This window comes from Artibeus jamaicensis, unplaced genomic scaffold (genome assembly GCF_021234435.1).
Source record: "Artibeus jamaicensis isolate MK-2021 breed Jamaican fruit bat unplaced genomic scaffold, CSHL_Jam_final scaffold_584, whole genome shotgun sequence".
Lineage (NCBI taxonomy): Eukaryota > Metazoa > Chordata > Mammalia > Chiroptera > Phyllostomidae > Artibeus > Artibeus jamaicensis.
The window spans coordinates 3,169,645-3,189,290 of record NW_026522048.1 but is presented as its reverse complement, the minus strand read 5'-3'; the positions used below and the strand labels follow the sequence as shown (position 1 = coordinate 3,189,290).

General features: G+C 38.3%; 2 protein-coding genes across 6 annotated transcripts in view; one reads left to right on the top strand and one right to left on the bottom strand.

Annotated features, from left to right (window-relative positions):
* CEP290 (centrosomal protein 290) overlaps positions 1–4,204 on the bottom strand; it is a 98,296-nt gene extending 94,092 nt beyond the window's left edge. Inside the window, exons 1-6 of one of the 4 annotated variants that reach the window (XM_053658779.1) lie at positions 4,181–4,204; positions 3,251–3,379; positions 3,039–3,116; positions 1,970–2,039; positions 1,662–1,708; positions 411–554 (exon numbers count right to left, since the gene is read on the bottom strand). In XM_053658779.1, the coding sequence (XP_053514754.1) occupies positions 411–554; positions 1,662–1,708; positions 1,970–2,039; positions 3,039–3,116; positions 3,251–3,352 (441 nt within the window). In that variant the 5' untranslated portion in view covers positions 3,353–3,379; positions 4,181–4,204. Of the gene's footprint in view, positions 1–410; positions 555–1,661; positions 1,709–1,969; positions 2,040–3,038; positions 3,117–3,250; positions 3,380–3,638; positions 3,663–3,936; positions 4,115–4,180 lie in introns of those variants that run through there. The other 3 variants (XM_053658777.1, XM_053658778.1, XM_037158628.2) reach the window with 3 other exon arrangements.
* Positions 4,205–4,372: 168 nt separating this feature from the next.
* Positions 4,373–19,646, top strand: part of TMTC3 (transmembrane O-mannosyltransferase targeting cadherins 3) — a 70,930-nt gene continuing 55,656 nt past the window's right edge. Inside the window, exon 1 of one of the 2 annotated variants that reach the window (XM_053658793.1) lies at positions 4,373–4,555. The gene's annotated coding sequence lies outside the window, so the exon portion shown is untranslated. Of the gene's footprint in view, positions 4,556–14,577; positions 14,698–19,646 lie in introns of those variants that run through there. The other variant, XM_053658794.1, reaches the window with a different exon arrangement.

Sequence of the window (19,646 nt, the reverse complement as noted above, 5' to 3'; positions counted from 1 at the left end):
TTTCTAAGTCTATTTTAAATACAAAAAAATACCTTTTCCCCCAAATAAACTATGGCAAATTAAAAAAAATCAAATTTTTGAATGCCCGTTAATTTCTCCAGTTTTGCAGAACAAGTCAATGTAAGTAGACAATTCTAGTCTTGAGAAAAATATATTTCTAAATATGAAGAATTAATCTCCACATCATATTTAATGATAATTAATAAGAAATACCTGATCCATTATATTTTAAAGATGTGATGAGAATACAAATTGTGATATCAAATCTTAGAGATGAGAATACAGCAATTTTCACATACAAATACAAGCATAAAAATTGATATTGTTGTCAATAATTATAAAAAGCATAAGCAGGTGTTTTTTTCAGGTAACATAACCAGTTAAAATTCATTGAAATAAATGTGCCTCACTTGTTCATTAACTTTCTTCTCTTTCTCCAACTCTTTTTCCATGTCCTCCAATTCTCTATCTTTCTGTTCCAATTGCTTTTCAAGTTGGCGAATTTCATCACGTAAAAACCGGGTGTCACGTCCACCTGTAGACTGCAGTGCCATCTTGAAGTAAAAAACCAAAAGTATAAGCCATGTAATCACATTATATTTGGAGATTCAAATGAATCAATAACAAACAAATGATTATCTTGACTCCAAATATGTATTATAATCAGCATCAGATGTTCAAAATCATGTTAGCTTAAAAAACATTTTAAAAATTTAACTTATTTAGGCTTTAGTTCACAGGCTGACAACCCCCTAAGCTTTTCCAGAGCCACCCAGTGCTATGAAGAATTGACCATCCATTACTCAAGCTCTATTATAGCTTCTGAGGCAGATTAAACTGCAAAGTCACAGAACATAGATGATGAACTATCTAAGTTTCCCCTGAGCATCAGAGCTCTGAAACAAGGCTCCAAAGCACCTGAGCCTCCATCCCAGTTACTGAACCCCTAACCTGCCCTTAATCTCATACCACAGACTATTTAGACCAGTGTGATTAAGAGGACTTTCTAGGATAATGGGAATGTTCTCTACATTCTCCAGTATAGTAGCCATTATCCACTAGTGGCTATTGAGCACTTGAAATGTGGCTAGTGAAACTAAAGAACTGAATGTTTAGTTTTAATTATAATGAATTTAAAAGTGAATAGCCACAAGTCATTAGTGCTACTGTATTGGACAGCCTACCTGCAAACTGAAGGCTTCTGAACATATCCATTCTTTCTCCCTTCTTCCTTTTGAAGTCTGATCCTTCTATATCACATTCCTTCCCACATTCTCAGGAATCTCTATGTGTTCAGTTTCCTAATACTACATTCATATTTTGGCTCTTGGCTTTCTCAAAAGTTGTTTCTTCTACCATACCCTCTGTCACTATTCCTCAAATTCCCATGTGCCTCACTCTGCCTGTTATTAGTAATCCTTTGTATATCTTTCTAAACTGTAGGCTCTTTAAGATTATTGAATCTTTTTATTTTGTTCATATTGGATACTAAATTCTCAGTATAATTTAAGGTACGTGATAGACATATAAAATATGCTGAACAAGTAATTATGAATACAATATCATTCTTATGGTTTCCAACCAATAATAATTCAAAGTAAAAATAATAACTCCAAATAATAAAATAACAATTACACACTAGAGAATACAAAAGGACATACCTCCAGTTCATTTTCCAGTTTCATTACTTTAGTTTTTAATTGATTTTCTATTTAAAAAAAAGATGTTTTAATTGGTCAGATTTATCAAGCTTTTAAATAAACTTCAATAAAATAATAAAATTATTTTTTAAAAATTCCATCATGATTGTAAGAAGAAAAACACTATTTTATACCAGACCCATAAGCAGGAGTTAGCTTTCAAAATAAATTGCATATGCAAATTTAATAGACTATATTAAAGTTAATTCTCTATTGGTTAGTAAATAAATGGAATTCACTATCTAATATAAACTTTTCCCAAGGTTTACCAAATTTTGCTTGTTCTTCTCCAGCTTTATCAACTTCTTCCAAAGCTAGCTCTACTTCTTGAGCTTTCATCTAAACATTAACAAAAAAAGTGACTTTAAGATGCCATTACATTAGAACATAAGAACTGAAAATAAGAATTATATTTGTTCTCCCCATACTTAGTGTCTGCAGTGCCTGTCATATGGAGATAATCAGTAAATAACACACAGTATTTTCTTTCTTAAGATTATAATTTCTAGATTCTTAACAGTTTAAAACATCTTTGTTTCCTCTTTTCCCTTCAAGTCTTATATCCAGTATTGCAACTTCTCCCTTTGTAACGTTCTCCACTGTCTCTTTTTCTACTCTGTTCCATTGTCTCTATTTCTTTTCTAATTTTCATTACTCTAGTCCATGATTTTATGTCTAATCTCCTTCATAATGTTATGTCTAAACAGCTTCAATTCCCTTCGATCTCCCTAAGGCATATTTTTGTATCTAACAATTGTGACTCAAAAGCCTAATGAATACTCATTGCCAACAGCACACAACATAACTTTAAGTCCTCAACAAGGCTATTAAACTATAAATACCCACCATTTATTTCCCCTCCCAGCTGCTATAAACTTTTTACACTTGTCTCCTCAAATATAAAAGGATATGCACATTTTCAATCTCCACCTCTAGTCTCTCCTTAACATTTTCCCACTGCCTTCCATTTACCTAAAACAACTCATCAGTCTGAGGTCTTCTCACATTTAACTCTCTTCCCCTCCTAACTAATCCCTATAAATAGTTATCTGCATTTTTCATTTCTACCTCAGGATTATGCTAACATAATTAACACAGGACCTCCCTATGTTATTTTTAAGCATATTCACTGTTTTCCCTACACATTCTTTTAGTAACTTTAGAGCAAAAACTAGCAATGTATTGCACACTAAAATTCTGAATCACATTTGAAGATACTTCATTTCTTGGTGACTGAGATATTACAAAGTACTTTCGCAGAGATTAACTCATTTGAATAACAGATCCTTGCATTTCTTTAATAGTCAAAACTGTTTTTGAAATCTACTACATACAAACCTTCATTAGTGACTGAGTAATTCTGAAAAGGTGTATCACATTTTCTTGACTTGCATTTTTCAGCTCATTTACTTCCACCTAAGTAAACAGAAAAGCAACTATTTTATAACCCTTAAACAAAACAAAATACTTCGTTATACCACTCAGTGATGCAAGGACAACTTAATCATATTTATATGCATATATCTATGTATTATTTATCAATTAAGCACCTTGGATAAGGAAACCAATAAATTATCTGCTAATTCTTCTTGACGAGGTAGGTCATCTGGGTCAACTTTTATTATTTCTTTCCAGTTTATATTAGGTGGCATCTTGAACTGTTTAACAGTCTTTACCTTCTGTAACAAAACAGGTGGGTATTAGCATTTTCAAGGTAAACAGCATTATTGTTTTTACAGTAGCTTACACTTTTTATAGTTTATATTTATGGTGTTAACAAAGAGCTATGGCTCCTTAACTATGTAACGGATTCGTAAGGCAAAATAGCCTTCATTAAAATTATAGCAGCTGAAACAAATTATCAGTTATTGTACTAAGTAAACTATGACAGCTTCCTTGATAAAACTAATCTAGACCAGAACTAAGATTTTGAGTCACCTTCTCCGCGCTCTTTACCACCAAAGCGCGCGAGAACATCTAAAGGTGCCAAGCGCCAGGATGCTTGGAAAGCTGTAACTGACGCCTGACTCGGGGAATCAGGAACTGGGGGGGTGAGGCTGGGGGAGGGCAGAAAATAAACTGAGATGAGTGCATTGGGCTCGGAGTAAACGGGAATGAAGCAAGAAGGCAGATGGATTGAGGATCAAAAACTAAGGGGCGAGGAAGCTGGGCCATTGCACACTGGCCCTGAGGCTTAAAGAACCTGCGTGGGAAGAGGTTCGGTACTGCAGCTCACCAGTATCCACCCACCAAGCCTTGCAAACGGGGGAGGCTTCTTATCCACCGCTTCCACCCCGGACCCCGCAGCTACGCTTGACGGCTCTCCAGCGCCGTTCCAATTGGACCCCGGATCCCGCCAACTGGTTCCGAGCAAGGACTAGCCGCAGCTGCGACCGCAGCGGCGGCGGCGGCGGCTGCTAGGCGACAATTCCCCACCCAGCTGAGACGGGAACGAGGTCCCGGATGCAAAAGGAGCCTACATTTCACGACTGTGGGTTATACTTTACGTTTAGATTCCCCAGACGGGTGCACGGACTCTGCTTTAAGGACACGGAGAAGGCGTAGGGTTAGGACTCCGAATCCCAGGGTACAGCTCTTCGTGGCGGCTGTGCATCCTGGGAACTGAAGTTTCTGCGAAGTAGAGGTCGGCCTTTCCCGACGTGCAATGCGGGAGGCAGCGACCGAACCCGGGCAGCAGGGCTTCCACCCGAGGCGGGAGGCGCAGCAGCTACTCTGGCGCGTGTGCGCTGGTGGCCTGAATGAAGTGGATCATGACTGCCCCTTCTGTGCTGTCGCTGTCTGGCTTGCTTTTTCTGAGGTTTCCCTAAGCCATCACCTGGTGGAACCACTCCCAGGTGAGATCAGACGGCCGTTCTGCGGCGGGGGAGGAATTGAGGGGTGCGGTCCCGGTTTAGGGAAGCTCCTACCATTGGGGAGTAAAGGCCAGGTCAGGGTCTGAAAGATGGAAAGACTACACCTTCTTAGGTGTTTGCAAGCTATGGTGTGGGTGATGCTCAGTGTAAAACGGAAGGGGGAAAGTTTTAGCCTTTTGGGGGTTCAGAATCTGTCTCGTCCAGTGGGGACTGCGCAATCGAGATCAGGATCTGGGCGCGAGGGAAGATATAAGAAGACGCCGCATCCTTCGACCCCGCCCGCCTTACCTGTAACGCCTTGATCTTTGCGGATTGAAGGACTTGAAGGTTGAGGAGAGGAGTTAGCATCGAGTGAAGGCTCTATAGTGGAGGGGTTAGAGCCTTCCTGGCCACTGCTAGAGGTGGAGAGAGAGGGGGCCTCGGTATTCACCATTCCTGTTGCTGTTACTTACTTGATTACTGAGGCCGCCTTCTCAGGTGTTCAGAACTCTTGTGCAAGTTTTGCTCATCCCTCTGCTCTCAGCCTTTCTAAAGTGTGATAGACCACTAGGTAACTCTGAAGAAGCTGCAGACTTGAACTCTAAATGGCATTTTCACCTGTTTGGACTAGTTCCTCTCATCTTTTTTCTTAAGCCCCCCGCCTTTTTTTTTTTTTTTTTACTGTAATTGATAATACATTTTTTATTGAAAGCAAGTAATAGGTTTCTTTCCCTAACACGTGGTTGGGCAATAGCTCAGTAGAAATAACTTAGTAAAAAATCAAAACAAATGTTGATTTCTGAGGTATATGTTTAAAGACATCCATCGGCTTTGTAGGAATGATCATTTGTGTCTAATCCTTTACTGAAATATGTTATGCCAAACACTGTTAATTATCTGTTTTTTTAAACCATGCTCTACAATTTATCCACAAAACTAAAAACTGGAAATTTGTAACTTTTGACCAGTCTGCCCTTTTTTTTTACCTCCTAGATTTCACATATAAATGAGCATACAGTATCTGTCTTTATCTGACTTATTTCACTTTGCTTAATAATACCCTTAGGGTCATTCATGCAAATGACAAATTTTCTTATTTTTTTGTGGCTGATTAGTCATCTAATAGTCTATTGTATATATATACACCACATACTCTTTTCTTTCTTTTTTGGTTTTGAGAAAGGGTGGAAGGGGAGAGTAAGAGAGAAGAAAAAAACGATCAGTTTGTTGTTCCACCTATTTATGCATTCATCGGTTGATGCTTGTATGTGCCCTGACTGTGGATGGAACCCACCACACTGGTGTGTCAGGACAGTGCATATCAGGAAAAGGCTGCGAGCATTTGAGCTAAAACAGTCTGCAACAAATAGAAGGGTGCAGATAGCTCTTAGAGAGTGATGGTCATTTCCTTCTGATATATATACCCAGAAGTAGAATTAGGTATAATATGGTAGTTCTGTTTTTAATTTTTCAAAGAACTTCCATACTGTTTTCCATAGTGGCTGTACCAACTTACATTCCCACCAACAGTGCACATCCTCCCAACACTTATCTCTTGTTTTTGATGACAGCCATTCTAATAGGTGTAAAGTGATAGCTCATTGTGGTTTTGATTTGCATTTCCCTGATGATTTGTAATGAACAGCTTTTCATTTACCCGTGGGCCATTTGTGTCTTCGGGGAAAATTCCTCTGGCCATATTTAATCAGGTTATTTGTTGTGTGTGATGGGTTTTTCTTCCTTCCCTTTGCTGTTGAGTGTCTGAGTTCTTTATATAGTTTGGATATTAGCCCATTATCAGATCTATATTTGTAAATTTTTCTCCTATTTTATAGGTTTTATTTTCATTTTGTTGACAGTTTCCCTTTGCTGTGCAGAAGTTTTTTAGTTTGACATAGATCCATTTATTTGGACTTTTGTTGCTTTTGCTTTTGGTTTAAAATCCAAAAAATCATTGCTAAGACCTATGTCAAGGGGTTAATGCGTGTTTTCTTCTAGGAGTTGTATGATTCAGGATTTATAGGACTTGAATAGTCTTTAATGCATTTTGAGTTGATTTTTGTTCGTGTAAGATAGTGGTCCAGTTTGCATTCTTCTGCATGTGGCTCTCTAGTTTTCCCAATACCATTTATTGAAGAGACCATCTTCTCACTGTATATTCTTGGTCTTTTTGTTTATTTTGGGGCTCTCTCTTCTGTTTCATTGATCTATGTGTGTGTTTGTACCAATACCATACTGATCTACTTGCTATAGCTTTGTCATTAAATCTTGGTAGCAGTCCATGAAATAGAAGCTTACACTGTCCCCAGTTTTCAACTAAATTAAGAAACTGAGGCTTGGATTGGTTAAGTACTCTGCTCCAACTTAAATAATGTGCTCAAACACAGATCTTTCTGGCTGGAAAACCTGCTCGTAACTGCTACCCTGCCTCATCAGGCATGCTGTGAACCAATATTCATAAAGTACGTGTACTTCGGTCTTGCAGTGTATGTTAAATATTTTAGACCATTTGGCCACGCTGCCTCTTTGTGTGTTAAATATTTTATATTCTGACATATAACTTTGTTTACTGAAGAAGTTGAATTAAGTATTCCTCATGTTCAGTGATTTAAATTCATAATTTAACAGAAAATAGGAATAAAATTTAATGTTTCTTGAGCACATATTATGCCATATACTATGCTGAAAACTGTATTTTCATAGTAGAAATCTTATTTCTGTTGCAGCACCTTACTTTTCTTGTTTTTTAAAATATATTGTAACTTATTTATTATTTTACTAGTTATATTTTGTCTTTGTTAGCCTTTTCTATCCTCTGCTTTCCTCACCCTGTTGTTCTTATTTATATTCCCAATGACTCAAGGTCCCTAATCTAATGGTAAGTTTTATTCACTTTTTTCAAAAGTGAAAACGGGTTCAGCCCTGGCTGGTGTAGCTCAGTGGACTGAGCGCGAGCCTGCGAACCAGGCGATCACAGTGCAATTCCCAGTCAGGGCACATGCCTGGGTTGCAGGCCAGTTCCCAGTGGGGGATGCATGAGAGGCAACAGTGCATTGATATTTCTCTCCCTCTCTCCTTCCCTTTTAAAAATAAATGAATAAAATCTTTTTAAAAAAAGTGAAAACAGGTTCAGAGAAGCTAAGTAATTTAAATTTCCTAATAATGAAGGAAGCTAAGATTGCAACCCAGAGCTCATTTACAGTCCTGACTAAAATGTAAACTCTTGCTTATATTTTATTATTTTACCCATTCTAAAAATATTTTTGAGCTTTAAATGAGTTAGCTATGGTCTATCAGGGCGTCTCTGGGCCACACTGGAAGAACTGTCTTGGGCCACACATTAAATACATCATGACAGGTAATCACAGAAGAACCTCACAGTGTTTCAGTTGGGCCACATTCATAGCCATTCTGGGCTGCAAGTTGGACCCCCCTGGCTGGGTCCTAATACATTGTAGTATATTTGTAACTAACTCTGAATCATGAAATTTAACTCAGATTCTAGTTTAGTCACTGACTATAACTTTGAGGAAAATTGCTATCACTCACCATTATTTTTCATTAAATTTTCTGCATTAGTCATTTTTCACCAAAAGAAGGGATTTATATAACAATTAAGTGTCTTAATTACAGGAACACTTGCCTGGACCTGCCTTCTTTCCTCTCTGGTTTTGTAAGCAGTTTTATCTGACCAAAATCTTCACAAGAAGGACTTGCCTTTTATAATTGCTACTACCTCTGTTCTCTGTTACTCCCTTGCCATTTTGCTACCATATCAAGAAAATGAGTTATAGCTTACTTTTCCAGCTTCTAAAATAATGCAAGGCCATAAGAAAGTTAGTATTCACTGTGTGTAGTAAATGTTTTGTTTTGCCTGTTCTCATGGAAAGCAATCAGGGTACAGCAAGCCAGTACTTGTCTTCTTTCAACTGGAAGAAACTGGAAAGATTGGTAGGAGTTAGTGTGAATGCAGACTTTGCAAACTTAGTCAGCCAGAGTTTTATGAACTATAAAATAGTAATAAGATATAGTTGATTATCCTTATCAAAAAAGGTATACTCATGAAATTATTGAACTGAGAGGACTTTCCTTTTCAGGCTAAATTTTCCCAGATTTATATGAAATTTTCTACAGATTTATTACTTTTCTACAATCATACTGTTGTATTATTAGAAAAAGTGAACAGTCAGTACAGTTTTATTAAAGGAATTGCATTGTTTTCTATGTCTATAATGTAACTCATAAGTGGTCTTCATTTGTAGTTGAGTTTTCTGCACATACATGGTGGCATCCTGTTTTTGTAAGCAGATGTAAATCAATCATTTCATTCACTCAGACCATATGTATGCATCTGTGTCAATATGCCTGTGGGCCTAGAAAAAGAACTTAAAGTTCCCTGTCTTAGTCTGTGCATGCTGTTTTTAACACTGCACTGGAGATTAGGTGGTTTATAAACAACAGGAATTTATTTCTCACAATTTTGAAGGCTGGTTAAGTCCAAAATCGAAGCAGCAGCGGATTCAGTGGTGAGGACCACGTCCTTGTTCATGCCTGGGCGGGGCAGGGGCGGGGTCTTTTCTCTTTGACCTGGCAAGGCAGAAAAGGCAAGGGATCTCTTTTATAAGGACATTAGTTCTACTTATAAGGGCCTTACCTCCTAAAGGTCCCACCTCCAAATACCATCATACTGGGCATTATGATTTAGCCTAAATTTGGTGGGGGAGGATACCAACATCTAGTCTCTAGCATTCCCACAACTAATGTTTAACAGTAATGTGTTACATTGTCACATTAGTGGGTTATATTGTTACAGTAATGGCCTCCAGTGCATAGTGCCTCCTTCTGCTTATGCCCTGTAACACTCTTTCCCTCTAACCTCTCTACAACTGAGCTTTATTATTTGCATGAAAACTAGCTCTCTCCCTTGAAGAATCTTAGAAAATTCTATTATTTTTGCCTGTTTATAACATTTCCAACATTGATTCTGGGTTTACCTTGCTTGATTGATAGTTAAAAAATGCAGTAAAGCAGCAAGTTGAAAAGAGCTTCTGCGCTGGGCTTGCCTTCCTGCTCTTCTGGAATCACCGTTTAAAGAAGTCCAGGCTGACCTACTAGAGCATATGACCACAAGTAGCTGAAGCTAGCTTTCTAAGCTAAGACCCCCCCTACCCTTTAGGTGTCTAGCCTTAATCAAGTAAGATATCCATACACATGGATGACCCTAGACACAAGCAGCATAAGAAATGTGTGTGTGCATCAAATAAAGATATTTATATGAAATAGTGGAGTTACAGATTTATGAGTCTCATAACTCTAAAATTCACAGAGTGGGCTAGAAACGCTCCAGGAGGACTTCATGCTACAGTTATGAGGTGGAATTTTCTCGCAGGGTAGGTAATTTTCAGTTTTGCTGTTAAGGTGATTCAGCTGATTAGATGAGGTCCATCCACAGTATGGAGTATATAATCAATCTCCTTTGCTTAAAATCATCTGATTGTAGATGTTAATCACATCTACAAAATGCCTTCATAGAAACTCCTAGGTTAGTGTTAGAATGCTACTAGTACTACTACTACAGCCTAATCAAGTTGAAATATCTAACTAACCATCTAACTACTACTACATAGTCACAGCCGTCATGAATGGCCTCGAACATTTTTCCAGGCCATTCACGCAGTAAAGACGAGCACCTCACTGATAAACCCACTTGGTACTTTTTTTTTTAATCCTCACCGGAGGATGTGCCTGTTGATTTTAGAGAGAAGGGGAAGGGGGAAGCGGGGAGAAACATCACATTAAGCACCCCGACTGGGGACCGAACCCTCAACCTAGGCATGTGCCATGGCTAGGAATTAAACCTGTAACCCTTTGGTTTATGGAATGATGCTCCAACCAACTGAGCCACACTGGCCGAGGCCACTTGGAATTTCTTAAATCCCTTATCTGTACCAAGTTCATAAAGGGCCAAGATAATTTTAAAAGATTACCCAAGAAAGCTTATTAATAAGAGAGAGGGAGAGGGCCAGTTCTAGTGCATGCTTGTCGGCTCAGTTGTGGATTCATCTGAGGTTCTGCCCCAAAAAAGCCACCTACTGGAGTAGAGGTTGGAGGTGGTGTGGGGTTGCAAACCCTAATGAAGAAAGATGAAATAGAGATGAAAGTGTAGCAGGTGAGCACAGATAACCAGGTTCTAGGTGATCACGAACAATGAATTGAACCAAGCACACAGTTTATAGCAGAAAAAGAGAGGTCAGATTTATTAAGCAATAGTACACTCCACAGAACATGGGAGCAGACCAACCCCAAGCGGAGACTGACCCTCAGTAGCTGGAGGGATTCTTTTCTTATAGGGCAGATATTTCCTGGCTAGTTTTGGTGGGATTTTATTGTGCATGCACTAGTTTTGGTGGGCTTTTATTGTGCATGCATTATATTACTTTAAAACTATTGTGTATGTGGTCTCCCATGATTTTCTTTGATTGCCCACTGGGGAAAAGGGTCCTACAATGCTAATTTGTTATAATGCTACTATAATGAAGCAGGGGTCATGTAGCATGTTCTGCACAGGTATAGTCATGTTTCACCATAATTCAGTGCTTTTTCAGAAGCAGGGACAACCAAGCCAGGGTCTCCTTCTGTCTCTAAGTCCTTTGTCCCAGCCCTGGGGTGCCTCTGGAATTTTCTCATTCCTGAGGAACCAGTCTTAGAACAGGGTATGTGTGTTTTGTATCAATGTCCTTTGTTTTAATCCAGGCCCTCTAGGGCTTTCTCACTCCTGACTATCTTCTCAAAAGGAACTTTGGGTAACATCCCAATAATGTGGGATTTTTGTCCCCAAAGAATCCTCTAACACCTGTGAGAGTCTCATTGTTAATTAAGTGGTTAAGCAAGCTCGTTTGCTTTTCTTTCTTTCTTTCTCTCTCTATTCTGCTTTACCTCTGTAGTGTTCAAAAATTATTTTTAATATGAATGTAAGGTGCTCTCTCTGGGTTTAAAAAAAGAGAGAGAGAAGAATAAACCACATTCCCTATTCCATGACAACAGGCTTCTCTTTTACAGTGAGCCCAAGCCTGGGATAAAGGACAATCCCCAAAGTTACGTGAAGTTGAGAGGTTTGATTATTATGTTGGAATTGAACATTCCAATTACTTAATGAAACTTTTACAACTGAAAGTGATTGTATAACTTTTATTACCTAACTATATTCAGAAATTATGATATAACCTTGTGTTTTTTAAGTCTTTAAATTCAGCCTAAAAATATTGTTTATAAAGTATCATGTCACTTTTTTAAAATAACAACTCTAATGGACAGAACAAAATGGGCAGGGAGAGAAACATCCATGTGAGAGCAGGGAGGATGCAGCCATCTCCTAGCCAAGGAGACCGGCCTCAGGAGAAACCAGTTGGCCAGCACCTTGATGTTAAACTTCTAGCTTCTGCGAGAAATACATTTCTGTTATATTTAAGCCAGCCAGACTGTAGTATTTTGTTAATAGTAGTCCTAGTAAACTAATACACCATACATTCCTGTTAGTAAATTTGTAATTTCCCTGAGTGAGTTTCGGTGGCATATAACTTATCTCTGTTGTACTGAAAATATGAGACCTGATGATTTGATGAGCCTTTCTCTTACTCTAACTTGCTTTTGCATTTGTATTAGTTTTAGTTCCAAAACTAAATGCTTGAGTGTTCTCCTTCTTTTGTGAGTGTGATGTGCTTCGCTTAGTTGCATTTTTCTTTTTTCTAGACATTTTGAAAACCTTTGCTAAAACTGAAATGAAAATCTCAATAAATGAATAAATATTTTTTTAAAAACCTTTGCTAAAACTGAAATGAAAATCTCAATAAATGAATAAATATTTTTTTAAAAAAGAACTAAATACCCTTAATCAGCTACACTTAAAACTTGGTTAAATTGCCTTAATTTAAAACAATACTTGTAGTTCTAATGTATTCAGTTTTATTCAATGAATAAATGCCAGGCTTAACATGCAAAATCTTCTCAATACTTAAACTTTTAGAAAGCTGATATATTAAAATGAAAAACAAAACAAAAAGAACAGAAGAAAACAATAAAGCCAGTAGATTAAATCTAACACTTTTACAACTCAAGTTCTGTAAAAATTCTAGTATTATTTGTATACTTGGCTACATTCTTTTACTTTGATTTTTTAAAGTATTTATATGAGTCAAACTAACAACGTATGCTGTGGAGGAAGCAAGAAATCAAATGTTCTGGAAAATAACTGCTTTGCAGACTTATGCATTTGAAATTGAGGGAGGAGAAAATGGAAGAAAAATTACTAGGAGGAGAGAGAAAGCAAGGTGGGATTGGATTACAAGATAGTTAACAAGATCATGTGCGCACCTTGCGATGTTTCAAAGGGGTGTTGTTAACCTGGATGCACTGAAACAATGGACGGGGCTTGTTTAAAGCAAAGGTAAACCTTTTTACTGAAAAATTACATGCCTGGGGCATTACTACCCACCATGACCTGCCCATTTAAGAATTTATTATCAGAATCGCCTTGTGAAGTTACTTTCCATAGAGCCCCCCTTTTTTTTGTCCACAGTTCTTTTTGTTCATAAATCAATTCAAAGAATGCATTGTTGGTTTTTTTTTGTGGGGGGGGGGGGGGGGGGGGGGGGGGGGGGGGGGGAGGGGGGTTTTTGGGGGTGCTTTTTTTTTTGTCGGGTGTTTTATGACCAAAGGATGTATTGATGACCAACCTTTTGGCCAGAGAGTGTGGTCTCACAGTGCTAGGAAGGCTGCTTATTCCTAGGAATTCTCAGTATCCACATTGTCTTGTTAACCAGTAGGGATGTTGCAATACTATAACCATGGGATCTAAGTTGAGGTCAGATCTTCCCAAAATGGGAAGAACAGATAAATGGAAGGCAGTCAGGTATTATGGACTTTATTGTGAAAAAGACACTCTGGATTATTTCTGTCCTGTGAACTATTGTGTTCTAAGTTTTTCCATCTGTGTCATTTTTCTAGTATTACATTTATATAAGCTACAAAAAGATTATAATTGATACAGAGAGACCTGATCAGATCACCAGGGAGGCGTAGGAAGGGGCTGTAGGAGGAGATTGCCCAAGGCCATGGTAAATAGCCTAGAATGGGACTGACTGAGAAGCTGAATACCTCCAGCACCCTTGGAATTATGGGTGAGAAGTTTGGAAATAGAAGAACTCTGGCCTCTCAGGCTCTTCTTCCTCCAGGATGCCTGGATGATGGTGCTGCAGCTGCCTGCATTTCCCAATGCATGGTATTTTGTATTGGAAGGAATTCCAGGCACAGCCTAGGATCAGGCTGTCCTGGCAGACAGGGTGCAGGGTTATTCTTTGGGTGTTCTGGAGGGAACAGGCTTTGAAGCAGAAGCCTGCTGTTCTTCCAACATTGTGTAGCTTTTGTATATTCCATTGTTTTAGTTTTTAAACTTACCCTGTCGAAGTAAGATAACTAGAAACTAACGGGGGAAACAATAGAACTGAGGTGTTGAATTTAGCTATAATTGATAGGTTTAAGACACTCGGGGGTGTCTAAATTTTTGGTGTGTCTGGGCCACACTGGAAGAAGAAGAGTTGTCTTGGGCCACCCATTAAATACACAAACACTAACGAAAACTGATGAGCAAAAAAAAAGATTTAAAGTAAATGTACAATTTTGTATTATGCTGCATGTATAACCATTCTTGGACACATGTGCGGCTTAGGCAATGGGGTTGGATACCCCACTGGGTTGGAGTGATTAAAGCTGTGACTTGACAGGCTTAAGTTACTGCTTTTGAATAAAGACTCCTTTCCTTTATCACCAGACCTTTGCCTCTGGAATTTTGCCTACAGAAGGCATCAGGCAGCAGGATCCCGATAGCCGTGCACTAGTTCAGTAACATTATCAGTTTTCTTATACACATGCGGTAATCATAAACATTTGGATTATGTAGAAAAACTCAAAGAACAAGTATAACTATTATGTTTAATATCATTAGCACACAGATGCAAACAAAATGGATTCTGTGTTCAACATGAGTCCATAAGTGTACAGGCCTTGTTGATGCCTCGAGACAGCTGTCTCCCTCTGCTGTCAGCAGCTGCTCATCCTAGAGGAGCGTTCGATGACTGTGTTGGGTCCAGGTGAGTGTCCAGGTGTCCATCTGTGGTTGGTTGCCTTTTTTTTTAAATGAGAAATGTGAATCAGTGAATTAACCCCTTTAAGTATATTTGCACATGAATTAGTTAACACCTGATGAGTTCCCTTCCAAGGAGGTTGGAGGTAGTCTTTTATTTGGTGTCTCTTCTAGTATATGAGAGTATTTCAACCAGTGTGCTACAAGAGTCAGTATGGTGTGCCTCAAGAATTTTTAAAGCATGTAATACTTAACTGTTGAGTCAGGGGTAATGACCTCTTTTCCCTTAGGTTGTCAAATTAAAAAAATATCAACAGCCAACACAGTGATAGCTGTCCAGTGTGAAGGAACCAAAATTATACCTAATTTTTTGGTATGCTGCAGAATTTTAGTAATTAGTTGATGTGTGCAATGAGATAAAGAAGGTTAAGAATTGCTGCAGTAGACAAAATAAATCTCCTGGTCTTAAGCCATGGTCTTTGAAGTCTCCATATCTCTCAGGAGCACACTGTAAAATGAATCAGTTACTGATTTATCCAGTACTTTTACCTGGTTAGTAAGTCCTTGAGAGTGAGGCAGAGTGCCTCCTCTGAATAAGATTGGTTCATATGCTCTTTCATATAGATGCATGGGGTGACTGGTGACTGTTTCATAAGGAGAAAGGCTGATTACAAGCAGGGGTAGATCTCAGATTGAAGAGCACTAGAGGAAGAGCTTCTGGCCAAGGGAGATTAAAAGCTCCTGAAAATTTAACTAGTTGAGTTGTAATTGTACCATTTGTATGGGGGTGATAGGCTCAATGAAAATGCTATGGAAGAGGCAAAATTGTTAAATTTGATTGCATTATTTGCCCAGTGAAATGAGTCCCTCAGTTATAAGTCAGAGGGAATTTCCCAACTGGGAATTAATTCTTCCAATAAAAATTTACCTACCTTTAAGGCTATTGATTTCCTGTAAGCGAGTGCCTTAACCCATATTTGTGTCCTTGAGATGGTGGCATTTGGTTAAAATCCAATTGCCATACTTCAAATGGACCTAAATGGAGTGGCAGTGTCCCTGGGATCCATGGAGTGACTTTCTAGCGTTTTGTTTGGGACAGATAGAACCTCTGCTATGTATTTTATGAGCTACATAGAATGTCCTGGAACTTTGATAATTGCTAGAATTTTGATAATTGTCTTGGTAGCTATATGGTATCTAATAATTCTGCAACTGTTTTCCATTCTTTATAGACTGCCCTCAGGAAGTTAATAAGCTTCTCTTTGCTTCTATGACATTCCAAAGTCATGAGTGACACCAAAGGGATACTATCAGAGTAAATATTGTTATTTGATCTTTGGCCAACTGACAAGCTCTGGTTAGGGTAATTAATTTAGTTTGCTGGGCAAGTCTTGTATCAGTTAAATAACAAGTTCCAGTTACATCTGCCATGGAAGTTTCTGCTGTCTAGCTTGGTAATGTCTGTTTGTCTTTGAGATAAGATCTATCTATAAACCAAATGAAGTCAGCATTGTTAATTGGAGATTCCTGTACTCATTGCTAGAAACAAGAAAGTGGTCATAAATAAAATGAAATTGTGTGTGTCTTCATTCTATAAAGAGCGCAAAAAGTTGGTGGGTAAATAAGGCTGTTACGGTACATCGAGGTAAAGTACGAGGCAGAGAAAGCATGAGTATTTAATAAGAAGCCAATCAGCTGACTGAGTGGTGCTAAGTGTGGTAAGAGTTTAGCAAAGATTTGCCAGGATAAGGATCATAAATGGTGGAAGGAGAACCTGTAACTACATTTTATGTTTCTTTGTATTTCACGTCTGTAGCAGAGAGGGCCCTCCTACAGGGAGGGAGCTCTTTCTGAAATTGCCGACTGTAGTAATAGCCTTGACGATCTGCACGTCTTGACATCCTGGAGGTCTTCGATGATCTCCACGTTTCTGCATGAGAACTCCTAAAGCGTTTATGTTCAAGTATGGAAAGGAGGGGAATTTTATCATTAGTGTCCCAAAGAGGGAGCCTTAGAAAGTTTTTCCTTTAAAGCTCCAGCTTGTTTCTCTTCAGGGTTCCATTGGATTGGATCAGGTCCGTCTGATTTTAATAAGGCATGGAGTGGTTGGGCCATTAACGAAAAATGTGGAACCCAGTTACAAAAGTATCCAGTCAGCCCTATGAAACTTCTAAGCTACTTCTCAGTTTTTAGAAGGGGAAAGAGTAAGATTCCTCTTGAGTCTTTTAGGGTTAATTATTAGCCTATCTTTAAATAAAAAAAGATGGCCAGGGTATTTTACTTGGGGCAAGCACAATTGAAGCTTGTCCTTGGACACCTTATGTCCTTACCAGTTACCTATTATAATAAGTTAAGTTGTGTTCTTTTGGGAGTCTAGTAATGTCCTAGAACATACAAGTAAATAATCTATATTGGGTTAGAGTGTAATCTTCAAGAAAATAAACATTTAAATCAGCTCTTAGTATCTGAGAAATTGGTGGGACTTTTTGTATATTCCTGGGGTATTACAGTCCAGGTAAATTGGCAAAATTCCCAGATGAAGTTAAAGAAATACTGACCGTCATAGGTTTCTTTACTGGAAAGATAAGATCATTATAGGGGCTGGTACATGGAATTATAAGCCCTCCTTTTAAGTAATCAATCTTGTATAGTGTGCTTGCTTCCAGCTCTAGCACATCAGGTCTTAAAGTAAATTAGCATATATTAGGTAGAGGCAAAGTATTGTCAGTAGTTATTTTGATAGCAGTGACTGATGTGATCTTACCAGTATGTGTACTGGAAAGAGCCCAGAGCTCCATAGAACATCCATCAGCAAATGTTCAATTTTAAGATTAGTTTTCTCTTTAGGAGGTTCCTTTAAATCATGATTTTCTCAGTCGGTTCAGCATCTGATTTATTTAGTTCTAAATACATTCCACTTTGATGAGAAAAGGATATGTAAGTGTCATGGGTTTCAAGAAAGTCTCTCCTTATTGGGTGGATTGGTTCAGATTTGACTAGCAAAAAATATATTTCCTAGTAACATTCCCTAGTTGAAAGAGGATAGGTTCTGATTTTAAAATGAACATTGGTTGATTGGATATCCCTACTGTTCGAACAGAAGTTTCACTCTGAGGGAGAGAGCAACTAATTGGGTAGGGTTAAGAATATATAAAGTAGTGTCAGTGTCTAGTTTTCCCCATTTATGCTGTAACAAATAACAAAACACAGATCCATCTGCTTGTCACTTTGAAAGACAATATTCGAGAGGCGCTGAGGTCAAAAGGAGAGTGGTTTATTCAGATGCCAGTCATTTGGAAGATGGGGGACTCGTCTCAAAGTCCATCTCAACATATCACTGCCAGCAAAGGTTTTTATAAGGAGGGAGAGGGAAAGCAGAACAAAGCAATCAAGGATTGAAAGGTTCTCTGTGTGCAGATGAGCACAGTCCATTCCGATAAGGCAAGTGATGGTCCAGTGGGTATCATCCTGGCTTTATGTTTGGGGGTCAGCAAATCTCCCGGACCTGGAACTCCTGAAGATCAGAGTCTGTATCTTTTGAAGTTAGTTACTAGGATTCTTATACAAACACACTATTTATTTACAGGCTACCTATTAGTAACAGTCAACATATACAAAAACAGTATCAAAAAAATATTGTGGGGTATATTACAGTTTCCCAATGTTACAATGGCAATTTCAGTTTCTCCTAAAGCATTGGTAGGGAGAAAGGGAAATAAATGTCTTCTCACAAGCTTCAGAGCAGCCCTGTGCTTGCTCCTGTCTTCTTTTTTTTTTTTTCCTCTAAATCCCATTTCAGTTGTTTACAATCCAAGATGACATGGCCTTTTATGGTAAAAGCAAACCCCTTTTTTGCCTTATTGAAAAGGTCTTCCAGGAAGTCTGACCTGATTGCTTAGTTGTTGGAGCTGTAAATTCATAATTTTAGTAGCTTTATCCTTTTCTTCCATTTGAATAGTATACATAATTGATCAGCCAGAGTTGCTAGTTTATCCCCACTTGTGGTCGGCCAGTTAATTCTTGTTGTTTCATCAGAGTTGCAGTCTCCTCATATACTCCTTTCCGAAATGCCGTTTCGGATCATTTTGATAATACTTAGAACTGGTGATAATCCTGAATATTGTTTGAAAGTTTTTTTCCAGAATGTTTTAGGAAAGCAAGTATGGTTTCATGAGATTTTTGTCTACATTGCTAGATTTTTTTTTCCCAAGTATGTTTCTCTTTGTTTTAAAAAAAAAACTCTACAGCTTTCTAGCAGACCTCTCCTAGCCATTCTGCTGCTTTGCTCTCAGAAACCAATAGGTACATTAGTTAGAGCACATCAGAATAACCAAGATAGTATATTTTAGCTATTCAATTGTATTTTTTTCTGAACCCAACAGGGTCTTGGAAAATCTTCAGTTACATTCCTTAATTCTGCTTTCATCCAAGCAGGGTAAATTATGGCTGGTTCCCCTCGACCTGAGATTGGCTTTTCCTTAAAGGGGGCTGCCAGAATTTCTGGTTCTTCTAGCCTATCCTTATTTGGCTTTCTCGTGGTTTCCCCTAAGTCAATAGAGGGTGGCAGTGGAGAGGAGGAGAAAGGGAGGGTAAGCCCTGAAAAGGAGCTCCGAATGTAGTGGAGCAGTGAAGAAAGAGAGAAAATGGGGCATTGGCAGTGAGCAGTTTTGGAAGCCGCCTTTGGTTCCAAGACGGTCTCTAGAAATTTCTTATTTACTTTCCAAAGAGAGGAAATTTTATTGGAGAGTTCAGAAACAGTATTTAAAATTTTCTTGATAACTTCCTTAAGAGAAGAAAGTTTATCTCCTTTTAGAGACTTCTGTGTTCCAATCAAAATTAGCACTCCATTCATTCAGTTCAATGTTAGAACGTGCTTTTTCCAATTGAACACACAGAAATAATTTAGAGGTATCAAAAGAGCCCCATTTTAGCCATCTTAAAACGATCTCACTTTTA